General features: G+C 39.7%; 1 protein-coding gene across 5 annotated transcripts in view; it reads left to right on the plus strand.

The window, feature by feature from the left end:
* The window catches only part of LOC108711362 (signal-transducing adaptor protein 1), a 250,025-nt gene extending 238,382 nt beyond the window's left edge, over window positions 1–11,643 (plus strand). For all 5 annotated transcript variants that reach the window (XM_041591137.1, XM_041591140.1, XM_018253040.2 and 2 more), the window contains exons 8-10: window positions 8,518–8,587; window positions 9,271–9,370; window positions 10,579–11,643. In XM_041591137.1, the coding sequence (XP_041447071.1) occupies window positions 8,518–8,587; window positions 9,271–9,370; window positions 10,579–10,595 (187 nt within the window). In that variant the 3' untranslated portion in view covers window positions 10,596–11,643. The remainder of the gene's footprint in view (window positions 1–8,517; window positions 8,588–9,270; window positions 9,371–10,578) is intronic.
* Window positions 11,644–13,323: the final 1,680 nt, after the last annotated feature.

Genomic DNA, 13,323 nt, shown 5'->3' on the forward strand with positions numbered 1-13,323 from the left:
ATATTATCAATATTTAGACAAAATGTGAACAAGGTCACACAGCTCGATGGCGGGTTGAAGAAAACAGTGTGCAAATAATGCCTACAAGGCCAACGTATACACTACTACAGCGGTGGATACGGATTACGTAAAATATATGAATGCTGCTTGAAAAAAGTGACTCCGGTGTTTTTTCTGGAGACGGTAATATTATGGATATTTAGACAGAATGGGAACAAGGTCACACAGCTCGATGGCGGGTTGAAGAAAACAGTGTGCAAATAATGCCTACAAGGTCAACGTATACACTACTACAGCGGTGGATACGGATTACGTAAAATATATGAATGCTGCTTGAAAAAAAGTAACTCAAGTGGTTTTTCTAGAGACGATAATATTATCAATATTTAGACAAAATGTGAACAAGGTCACACAGCTCGATGGCGGGTTGAAGAAAACAGTGTGCAAATAATGCCTACAAGGCCAACGTATACACTACTACAGCGGTGGATACGGATTACGTAAAATATATGAATGCTGCTTGAAAAAAGTGACTCCGGTGTTTTTTCTGGAGACGGTAATATTATGGATATTTAGACAGAATGGGAACAAGGTCACACAGCTCGATGGCGGGTTGAAGAAAACAGTGTGCAAATAATGCCTACAAGGTCAACGTATACACTACTACAGCGGTGGATACGGATTACGTAAAATATATGAATGCTGCTTGAAAAAAAGTAACTCAAGTGGTTTTTCTAGAGACGATAATATTATCAATATTTAGACAAAATGTGAACAAGCTCACACAGCTCGATGGCGGGTTGAAGAAAACACTGTGCAAATAATGCCTACAAGGCCAACGTATACACTACTACAGCGGTGGATACGGATTACGTAAAATATATGAATGCTGCTTGAAAAAAGTGACTCCGGTGTTTTTTCTGGAGACGGTAATATTATGGATATTTAGACAGAATGTGAACAAGGTCACACAGCTCGATGGCGGGTTGAAGAAAACAGTGTGCAAATAATGCCTACAAGGCCAACGTATACACTACTACAGCGGTGGATACGGATTACGTAAAATATATGAATGCTGCTTGAAAAAAGTGACTCCGGTGTTTTTTCTGGAGACGGTAATATTATGGATATTTAGACAGAATGGGAACAAGGTCACACAGCTCGATGGCGGGTTGAAGAAAACAGTGTGCAAATAATGCCTACAAGGTCAACGTATACACTACTACAGCGGTGGATACGGATTACGTAAAATATATGAATGCTGCTTGAAAAAAAGTAACTCAAGTGGTTTTTCTAGAGACGATAATATTATCAATATTTAGACAAAATGTGAACAAGCTCACACAGCTCGATGGCGGGTTGAAGAAAACACTGTGCAAATAATGCCTACAAGGCCAACGTATACACTACTACAGCGGTGGATACGGATTACGTAAAATATATGAATGCTGCTTGAAAAAAGTGACTCCGGTGTTTTTTCTGGAGACGGTAATATTATGGATATTTAGACAGAATGGGAACAAGGTCACACAGCTCGATGGCGGGTTGAAGAAAACAGTGTGCAAATAATGCCTACAAGGCCAACGTATACACTACTACAGCGGTGGATACGGATTACGTAAAATATATGAATGCTGCTTGAAAAAAGTGACTCCGGTGTTTTTTCTGGAGACGGTAATATTATGGATATTTAGACAGAATGGGAACAAGGTCACACAGCTCGATGGCGGGTTGAAGAAAACAGTGTGCAAATAATGCCTACAAGGCCAACGTATACACTACTACAGCGGTGGATACGGATTACGTAAAATATATTATGGCTGCTTGAAAAAAGTGACTCCGGTGTTTTTTCTGGAGACGGTAATATTATGGATATTTAGACAGAATGTGAACAAGGTCACACAGCTCGATGGCGGGTTGAAGAAAACAGTGTGCAAATAATGCCTACAGGGCAAATAATGCCTAAAAGGTCAACTTATACACTACTACAGCGGTAGTAAAATAAAAAAAAGTAAAATAAAAAAAAATGAATATTAAAAAAAAAAAATTAAAGTTGGTGCTGCTGAACTACTAGGAGCAGCAGATTAGCACACCAGTCCCACTCCCCAACACTGCTAGACTAATAGCACTGGGCTCTTATAGTAGTAGTAGTAGTAGTAGTAGTAGTAGTAAAACAACAAAAAATAAATAAAAGCAGTCCTTACAAGGACTACTGTTATTGCAGCAGTCAGCAGATGAGATCAGAAGCAGGACAGCTGCCCACTGCAGCTACATACAGAGCACTGCAGTAGAAGGTAGATTACTAGCCAGCAAAGCTACCTAAGCTTAAATGTCCCTCAAACCCCTGCAGACTTCTGTCCCTCCAATAACAGAGCAGTATCAAAACGATTACTAGCCAGCAAACTTTCAACTGTCCCTGAAATCACTAACAGGCAGCAGCTCTCTCCCTACACTATCTCTTCAGCACACACAGGCAGAGTGAAAAAACGCTGCAGGGCTTCGGTTTTTATAGGGAAGGGGAGTGGTCCAGGGGAGAGCTTCCTGATTGGCTGCCATGTACCTGCTGGTCTGGGGTGAGAGGGCAAAAAAAAGCGCCAACAATGGCGAACCCAAAATGGCGAACGTCGCGCGACGTTCGCGAACTTCCGGCGAGCGCGAACACCCGATGTTCGCGCGAACAAGTTCGCCGGCGAACAGTTCGCGACATCTCTAAAGGTGAACACCCCCTTTAAATATGCACATATTGGATCCAAATTGTCTCCTCGTGTCCGTGTGGTTGTTTGGTAAACTGCCAGTGGTTTCTAAACTTTCGCCAGCACTCCACAGTGTACTCATGGTTGAAGCAGTTGCAACTTAGATCATGCACCACCTACTGACATCTTGTTACACCAACGCTCTATAGGGCTTTCTCAACGTGATCAACATCATCCACACTTGATTCTCCTCATAATTCCAGAAGTTTTAACTCCTTCATCCCCAAAAGGCAACTTTTTAGTCCAGTTCATTCATATATGAATTATCACCTCCTAAAAATACTTAAATTATTGTTTGACCCACTGTACATTTCAACAAATTATAATAAAAAAAAATCCCCATAAACACAGCATTAAAATAACCTTAACGGAATTGTTCAGTAATTAAATAAAAACTGGGCAAATAGATAGGCTGTGCAAAATAAAAAATGTTCCTAATATAGTTAGGCAAAAATTTAATGTATAAAGGCTGGAGTTACTGGATGTCTAACATAACAGAACACTACTTCCTGCTTTTCCTCTCTCTTGGGGGCAAATTCACTAAGAATCGAAGTTGCCCCCGCTCTTCGCCAGGCGAATTTTCGCCAGCGCTCCGCAAATTCACTAAAATGCGAAGTTGCGCACAGGGGTAGCGTAAGTTTGCAAAGTTGCGCTAGCGTTGTTTCGCTATATAAAGCGAAGTTGCGCTAGCGAAGGCTAATGTGCATACGGCGCGAAATTCAAATTTCAATGGAGGAACACGTATCTGCACTACAAATGCCTACAAAACCTTCAAATCTGCAAATAAAAATTTTATTTTGCCCTACACATGTGCCCACTGTCTAGGTAAGTTGCCATGAGTCAGGAAAAGTAGGGGGGAGGAAGGGGAGCCCCAAAACATTTTCGATCTTTTTCAGCCTATCAGCCATCATGTAGAAAACACGCCAGCGTTTTTTGGGACTTAGAAAAATTTTTTACTTTTTTTGAAACAATCCCTATCTACTCTATTGCGCTTCGCCAGGTCTGAGGTGGCGAAGGAAGTCTAGCGTAAAAGGTAGCGTTCGCTACACTGCGCAAGTTAGTGAATTTGCGTAGTTTCGTCGCTAGCGAAAATTCGCCTGGCGTAAGGTTGCGAAGTAACACTAGCGAAACTACGCCAGCGTTCGTTAGTGAATTTGCGCAGTAGCGAAAATGGCCAACGCTAGCGAAAAAACGCTAGTGTTCGGCGCTTCGCGCTTAAGTGAATTTGCCCCTTGGTTTCCACTGACTGGTTACCCTGGTGACCAAGCAGTAACCAATCAGTGACTTGGGGGGGGGCACTTGGATCATACTGTTTGCTTTTGAATCTGAGCTGAATGCTGAGGATCAATTGCAAACTCACTGAACATTTATGTCCCATGTGGTCCCCCTTCAAGTCGCTGACTAACAGAGTTAGAGAGCTAAAAAAGCAGGAAGTTGGATTCTGTCTATTATATTAGACATCCAGTCACTCCAGCCATTTTTGCCTAATTAACTATATTAGAAACATTTTTTATTTTGCATAGCCTATCCATTTATCTAGTTTTTATTTTTACACTGAACTGTTCCTTTAAATACTATGGAGGAGAGCAAATAAACATAAGATGGCCAGTAGTTATGTAGACAATGTTAAAATGAGAGATATGAGTAGATTCAAAGGCTGTCCTGTGAAGGGTTATTTGTATGTAGTGACTGCCCCACAGCAGTGAGTATACAGGCAATATGCACTTTATATACTACAACAGCCTAGACTCCGCACTACTAGGGATGTAGCGAACGGCGGAAAAAATGTTCGCGAACATATTCGCGAACTTGCGACAAAACATGCGAATAGTTCGCGAACGTCGCGAACCCCATAGACTTCAATGGGAAGGCGAATTTTAAAAGCTAGAAAAGACATTTCTGGCCAGAAAAATGATTTTAAAGTTGTTTAAAGGGTGCAACGACCTGGACAGTGGCATGCCAGAGGGGGATCAAGGGCAAAAATGTATCTGAAAAATCCATTGTTGACACAGCGCTGCGTTTTGTGCTGTAAAGGGCAGAAATCACACTACGTCACTCAGGTGATGTTTCTGGACACGGAATGTGAAAAAGCTCACACAGCTAGGTGGCACTTGGTTAAAGACTGGGCAAATAATGCCTGCAAGGGCAACGTATACACTACAGCCGTTGGATACGGAATATATTATTGCTGCTTGAAAAACGTCACTCGGGTGGTGTTTCTGGAGACGGTATTATTATTGATATTTAGACAGCTAGGTGGCAGTTGTTTGAAGAACAGATGCAGATGAGAGATCAGCAGCAGGACAGACAGCTGCCCACAGCAGCTACATACAGAGCACTGCAGTAGAAGGTAGATTACTAGCCAGCAAAGCTACCTAACCTAAAATGTCCCTCAAATCCCTGCAGAGTTCTGTCCCTACAATACAGAGCAGTATCAAGTAGATTACTAGCCAGCAAAGTTACTATCAACTGTCCCTCAAATCACTAACAGCTCTCTCCCTACACTAGCTCTTCCAAGCACACACAGGCAGAATGAAAAAACGCTGCAGGGCTTCAGTTTATATATGGAAGGGGAGTGGTCCAGGGGGTGTGGGGGTGGTCCAGGAGGGAGAGCTTCCTGATTGGCTGCCATGTATCTGCTGGTCTGGGGTGAGAGGGCAAAAATAAGCGCCAGCTAAGGCGAACCCAAATTGGCGAACGTCGCGCGACGTTCGCGAACATTCGCCAAACGCGAATAGTCGATGTTCGCGCGAATTAGTTCGCGGGCGAACAGTCCGCGACATCCCTACGCACTACTATATCACTCTCCTAACACATCTCAGTGATATATAGCCTATAAACAGCTGATAAGCCTGAATATCCACTGTGGCAAGCTGCCTGTTTGACCTTTGATCTCTTTTTGATGGATGTTTAATCATTTAAGCATATTTTAAACAGGTCACTTTATTTTGGCTGTGATTGGATACAGTATTTTGTGCACTGTTCTCTACAACATTATTTAGTTGACATGTGACTCAATTGTCAATACATAAGGGGGGTCAACTCTAAGTACAAAAGGAGCCTGATGCTCATCTATTTAGATAACCTCTGTCTCTTCCTCCAAGAGACTCACCTTACTGGCCAGAAAATATTGACCCTGAATTAATTACACCACACATAGACCACTACAGAAGATTCATGATTCTACACTGTCTCCTGACAAATAAGCCATTAACATTAATAATGTTACTAAGCTAGCAGACTTTCCCCCAAGTCCCTTTTGTATTTAGGAATATTTTAATTGCAACATGAACCCCTCCTTAAATGGACTAAACTGGACTTTGATGCCTCCACTAAGCCTCACCAATGGGCAGAGGCTCAACAATTGACAGATGAGTGGAGGTGGAAAAATTCCCAAGCTAGGGCATACTCAATTCACTCACTTACTTACTTACTGTAAAAATCCGTGGCTTTGGCCTCTTTAGAACTTTTATGCTGAGGATTTTAAATCCTGGAAGTCACCCCAGGCCCTCTGCTCTCTCTGATCGCTCTCCTCTACTCTCCACTGAAATTCACCTCACTCTTACAGTGTAGCCACTGCACCTTCTCTGGCTAAAAAACAGTAGCCCCCATAAAAAGCAAACCAAAAAGCATATACACAGTACAGGAGGCTAAATGCTTACTCAGCCTCAAAGGTCATCTGATGGAATGTTTCCAAGCAGTTATGTGAGGTGCACTGCTAAATCTTTCAGTCCATTAATGCATCTAGTAGAGCAGGTAAAGCAGGTGGAGAGGAACACACAGTAGATGGCAACCAAGTTCAAAATCCCACAACTGTTATTACAAATAAAAGGCTTTGTAACGCAACAGGATCTCAAGAGCTCTCGCCAGAATAGACTTAACCTACCAATTACAAAATATATTTAAACATAGAGACAAAAATAGCAAATTACAACCCCATTTCAAGTGTTGGGACACTGTAAAATGCAAATGAAAGGAGATTGGGTTATTTTTTTTCAAATCATTTAAGCAATATATTTGATTAAAATAGTGCAAAGACAACATTTTAAATATTGAAACTAAGAAATGTTATTGTTTTTTGAAAAATATATGCTCATTTTGAATTTGATGCCAGCAACACATTTGGCATGTTTCACACTGTGTTCCATCACCTCTTCTTCTAATAACACTGTTTCTTTAAACTTTTGGGAACTGAGGAGGCCCCAATCTTGTCTGATATAGGATTTAAGCAGCTCAACAGTTGGGGGTCTCATTGTCATATTTTTCATTCCATAACGCACCAATGGGTGACAAGTTAGGACTGCAGACAGGACAATTTAGCACCCAGGCTCTTTTACTACGGAGTTATGATGTTGTAATATGTGCAGAAAGTGGTTTGGTATTGTTTTGCTGAAATAAACAAGGCTTATCTGTCTGGATAGCAGCATATGTTGCTCCAAAACATGTTTATATCATTCAGCATTAATGGTGCCTGCCCAGATGTACAAGCTACCCATGCCTTGTGCACTAATGCACCCTCATGCAGTCACAGATGCTGACTTCTGTATTGTGCACTGATAATCAGGATGACCCTTCTCTTCTTTAGCCTGGAAGACGTTGTGTCCATAATTTTCAAAAGAATTTGAAATTTTGATTCATCAGACCACAGGACAGTTTTCTATTGTCCATCTGAAATCGGTGGTGGCATTGTTTTTGTGTCATGTTAATATATGGTTTCTTCCTTGCATGGTAGAGTTTTAATTTGCATTTGTGGATGCAGCAACTGTGTTCACAGACAATGTTTTTCAGAATTATTCCTAAGCCCCTGCAATGATTTCCACTACAGAATTGTGTTTTTAATACAGTGCTGCCTGAGGGCCCAAAGATTATAGTCATCCAATAGTGGCTTTTATCCTTGTCCATTGTGTACAGAGATTTTTCCAGATTTTTTTAATGAAATTATGTACTGTAGATGATGGAATCACCTTAATAGTTAATACATTTTCATTGAGGAACATTATTCTTATGCTGTCGCAATATTTGCCAACGCAGTTCTTCATAGAGTGGTGTACTCCCTCCACATATTTTATACTGAGAGATCTAGCCTCTGCGGGATTCACACTTTTTTATACCCAAACATATTACAGACTTTTTGCCAATTGGTAAGATGTTCCACCATGTTTATTTTTTAGAATAACAGAATAACACAACTTTTCCAGTCTTTTGTTGCCCTTGTCCCAACTTGTTTTGCAACGTGTTGCGGGAATGAAATTTAAAATTAGCATATCTTATAAAACACAATTTATCAGTTTCAACATCTCATATGTTGTCTTTGTACTATTTGCAATTAGATAAAGGGTTTAAATGATTTGCAAATCATCCCATTCTCTTTTTATTTACATTTTACACAGTGTTCCACGTTTTTTTGGAAACCGGGTTATACTTGCATATCTGTCCAGATCACAACTGTCAGTATATCTGTCCCAAACATTCACTTACATAATGGTAGCCTAATAACAGACTTTTAAGACTACCCAACAATTCACACTATTCTATAAGAACTTATAATACTTGAATGGATGGGCTACCCCAGACTGGTACAAAGCTCTAAAAGAACAAATATCTCCCAGACTCATAGATACCCTCCAAGAGGCATATGACAATCACTTCCTACTTCCATCCTTTGTAGATATTCTGATAGTAGCCATACCAAAACAAGGCAAGGACGAATCCTACTGCTCCTATTGATCTTTAAAAGTTTCTTTTTTTTTTTCTATTTTCACAGCCGCCCTCAGATTAAACATTACAGGATTCTAAGCACAGGAACTGGTTATACCATTGAACTTGAGGATCCAGTAAGTTAAAATGCATTGTGTGTTTTCAAACACATAATCACATGCACATTATCTGCCCCATTTTTTAAGACTGTACTTAATACAGCAAATATGCCATTTACTTGTGAGGTCTGTACTCGAGCGTTGTGCAGCCAGTGCATGGGGATGGACATCGGGTCCCCCATTTTGGTGCACAAAAAATATTCTGAGATGATGCAAGGCTTGTCTTAATAACAGTGTCCACAAAATGGGTCCTGCCTGCTTGATAAAATGATGAATTCCCAGACTGAAGGAAACAAGATTCAAATAATTTATATTATGTAATTAAAGTTCATTTTGCTTGACTAATGTGATAAACTAGGATTTTGAATAGTTTTTTTGGGTGAGGGGTCCCCTTTAATAATAATAATAATAATTATATATAAGTGGCAGGTGTTTTTTTTTTAATTAATTCCAGGCTTCAAGGCAAGTTTTGGTTGCATAAAAAACAGGTGTACTGCCAAACAGAGCCTTCTGTAGGCTGACAGTCTACATAGGAGCTACCAAACAGCCAATCACAGCACTTATTTCATGCTTGCGTTGTTCCCCAACTCTTTTTACATTTGAATGTTGCTCACAGGTAAAAAAGGTTGGGGGCCCCCAGGCCTAATGGCAGGATGCAAACATTTGTATTAATACAAACTCTGTTTCTGCTTAATCCATAGGTTAACGTGAATAGTCTTGATGAAGTTGTGAATTTTTTTGTAACAGAAACCAGAGGGAAGCTGATCCCATTGCTAAAACATGTATATGACAGAGAACTTGGTAAGAAAATATTAATATTTGTATTGTATTGATGTAATACAATGTCACAAATATAGAGCACAACCACCACACTGTATATTATTTATATGGTGCATTAATTCATACTACAATTAATTTTGTAATCACATTTGGTCAGATTGTAGTCTTTAATTGCTTAAATCATTGCAAACATAGGAGAAATGCGCAGAGTCAAGTAAAAAAATAAGACTTACCTCCTGATATAACATCTCTGTGTATGTGCAGTACATTTAATAATGTACAGAGAAATCTGTGGTATGTAATGTTTTAAAGTGGACCTGTCACCCAGACACAAAACTCTGTATAATAAAAGTCCTTTTCAAATTAAACATGCAATCTAATTTCTATTTTTTATTAAAGCATTCATAGCTGTTGTAAGCTCATTTAAAAATCTCAGCTGTCAATCAAATATTGTCGCCACTCCTCTATGCCCGTGGCATAGAGGCGGGGCAGACAATTACTTTCACTTTCCATTCACATATCACTGCTCTCCATATATTCCCCTCGTTCTTTTTATCATTTAATTGTGTAGCCAGGGCATGGGGATGGACATCGGGTCCCCCATTCTGGTGCACAAAAAAGATTTTGAGATGATCCAAGGCTTGTCTTAATAACAGTGTGCACAAAATGGCTGCTGCCTGTTTGCTATAATTTTGAAATCCCAGACTGAAGGAAGCAAGATTCAAATAATTGATATAGTGTAATTAAAGATTATTTTGCTTGACTAATGTGATAAAATAGGATTTTGAATTATTTGTTTGGGTGACGGGTCCCCTTTAAGCAGAGGGCACATGGAACTTTGGCTCTGCTGCTCTCAACTGCATTTTTTTGTGCAGGCTGATGGAAGCGGATCCGCTCCCTTCCCCAGGTCTGTTGCTCTACCCTTAAAGGTACTGTAGGCACATGAAAATGCCTGCTTTCTTATTTTCAGGCCAACCTCCACTCCGTGTTCCTGCACTAAAGCAGAAGCTGCACTTTTCAGTGAGGGAGCAGATCCGCTTCTTTCAAAAAAAAAAAAAACCTTACTCTGGTTAAAAAAAAAACTATATGTTGTGTTAGAACATTTACAAGATGCATTTATAAAAATGGATAAGGTAATTTTTCAAATGTAATTTCTTAAGATGTGATCATTTAAAATATTTTATACATCAAAAACTAATCTTGATAAATATGGTATATATATTTAATAGGAAAAGGCTCTCTGTAAAAGAAGAAAACCAAAAAAATAAAAAAACCACAGCACGAACTAGGATGTGGACTGATGCATTAAGCTGACAATAACGCTTGGAGTTGGAGTTGCTTATTATGCAAAACAAATCTTGTGTTCCTCCTGGATCCTGCAAAGGTCATCGAATTGTAAAATTCGAAGGATTGAATAATGAAAACATAAAAAAAAAACAGCCTTGACAGTGCCGCTCCTGCCATGAGACAAGATGAAAATCTGGCCCCAGGTGGCAGTGTACAACACATCACCAGTATTACCTTGAGCCAAAATTCAGTTGTTTTTACTGGAAATTCTAATTGCATTTTCTGCATTGAATAAGAAAACATTATATTACAGTCTTGGCAAAGTCAGGGCACAGAAAAAAAAGCATAGTAAGGTAAGGGTGGGGCAGCATTGGGTTGGTTACCTTAGGCAGCATGTGGCTGAGAGACAGTCTTGAGTTGTGGCCATACAAAACAAAGGGGGGTAACCCCGAAACGTTGCATTGCACTCCACTTCAATAAATCACTGAAATTTTCATGCAGACCGGAGTGCCGTGAGGTTTTTTCTACATTACATACAAAATGACAGCAACACTTTTGCATTGCAAGTTTAGTTAAGTTTCATCACATAAGCTTATGGAAATATATGAATTTTGTTATTTAGACTTATGTTGCAGAAGGGGAATAGTAGCTGCTGGTTGTAGCTGGTTAAATAAATGTTTCATTATATAGAAAAAGGTCAGTTTTGCCACATATGAAATCTATTTTTAACTGACCACAAAACTCCCTCCTTTATGTGAGCTTTAAATATGGATGAGCAAATGGCTACCCAGTGGCCTACTTAGGACCATTATGCCACCTGAGGTGGCATAGCCCTGCTGCCCTCTAAATTAATCTCCTGCTATTTGGATATGGAGGACATTTGTGTAATAAGGTATTTTGTGCATTCATTAAAAAAAAAAAAACTTTCACTCAATATTACTTGCAGTCCATATTTCACTTTCTGTAAACAGGCAAAAGTTAATAAAATAAAACCATTTTGCTTTTAACTGTTTTGGAAGACAAGGACTGTATGGTAACTTTTATTCTGTATGAGGTTAACAATTGCATTTGGTGATATTAAACATACTGGGGCAAATTCACTAAAGCGCGAAGCGCTGAACGCTAGCGTTAATTCGCTAGCGTTGGCCATTTTCGCTACTGTGCAAATTCACTAACGAACGCTGGCGTAGTTTCGCAAGTGTTACTTCGCAACCTTACGCCAGGCGAATCTTCGCTAGCAATGAAACTACGCAAATTCATTAACTTGCGCAGTGTAGCGAACGCTACCTTTTACGCTAGACTTCCTTCGCCACCTCAGACCTGGCGAAGCGCAATAGAGTAGATAGGGATTGTTTCAAAAAAAGTCAAATTTTTTTCTAAGTCCCAAAAAACGCTGGCGTGTTTTCTACATGACGGGTGATAGGCTGAAAAAGATCGAAATTTTTTTGGGGCTCCCCTTCCTCCCCCCTACATTTCCTGACTCATGGCAACTAACCTAGACAGTGGGCACATGTGTAGGGCAAAATAAAATTTTTATTGGCTGATTTGAAGGTTTTCTAGGCATTTGTAGTGCAGATACGTGTTCCTCCATTGAAATTTGAATTTCGCGCCGTATGCAAATTAGCCTTCGCTAGCGCAACTTCGCTTTATATAGCGAAACAACGCTAGCGCAACTCCGCAACCTTTCACTACCCCTGTGCGCAACTTTGCATTTTAGTGAATTTGCGTAGCGCTGGCGAAAATTCGCGCGAAGTGCGGTGAAGTTGCGCCTGGCGCAACTTCGATTCTTAGTGAATTTGCCCCACTGTGTTATATTGATATCTTTGGAAGTAAATTATCAAAGCACTTTACCAACATCTTCTGAGGTTTAATTTCCGAGAATCACCCAAAATTGTAGCTATCTTCTGTGAAAAGATTATAGCATATGTGCAGATAAAATTACACCCATGGGCTATATTGAGGCAATTTCTGCAGTGTATACTGTAGGTTTCTTAGAAAACTTATTTTGGTCTTTGCTGCCCTACACGAATCATTCGGAATTTGCGTTTGGTTTGGAAAGAAGTGGAAGAAAAAAAGTCTAAAATATTTTTGTAACGCCATTTTTTGTTTTCATTTATGAAGTTTATGTACATAACAATGAAAGATGCCAGTTTACTGTGCAATTTCTGAAAATAGCATATACAGAATACATTTACTTTCTCATCTCATGTATTCGGAGGGCCTGGTGCGCATAGGGAGTCCTGCACGCACCACCCCATATTGTGTTGAAGGGGGTTTCAACACTATAGAGGAAACAGACCCTGTGGTCTGGGCCCCCCTTTTCCCCTGCCCCCCACTCATATTGTGTGCGCTTCAAAAAGCATCTTTATTACCTATTTGTACTATAACCATTAATATATATATTAGTTAATGATGTATAATTAAGTTGTGTATATTGTATATATATATACATATAATATACGGAAAAATAAATTTTTCAAAATTCCATTTCCCACTTTTTTCAATTTAGGAAGATGCTTATTGTTTAAACAATTGGTTCAAGGAGAGCACTTCAAAGCAAAATGCTGTGAAAAAGTATTTATTCGCTGACTACCATACACTACGGGGCACATTTACTTAGCTTGAGTGAAGGATTCGAATGAAAAATATCTCCGAATTTCGAAGTTTTTTTTTGGCTACTTCGACCA

The sequence above is a fragment of the Xenopus laevis genome, chromosome 1L, assembly GCF_017654675.1.
Source record: "Xenopus laevis strain J_2021 chromosome 1L, Xenopus_laevis_v10.1, whole genome shotgun sequence".
Lineage (NCBI taxonomy): Eukaryota > Metazoa > Chordata > Amphibia > Anura > Pipidae > Xenopus > Xenopus laevis.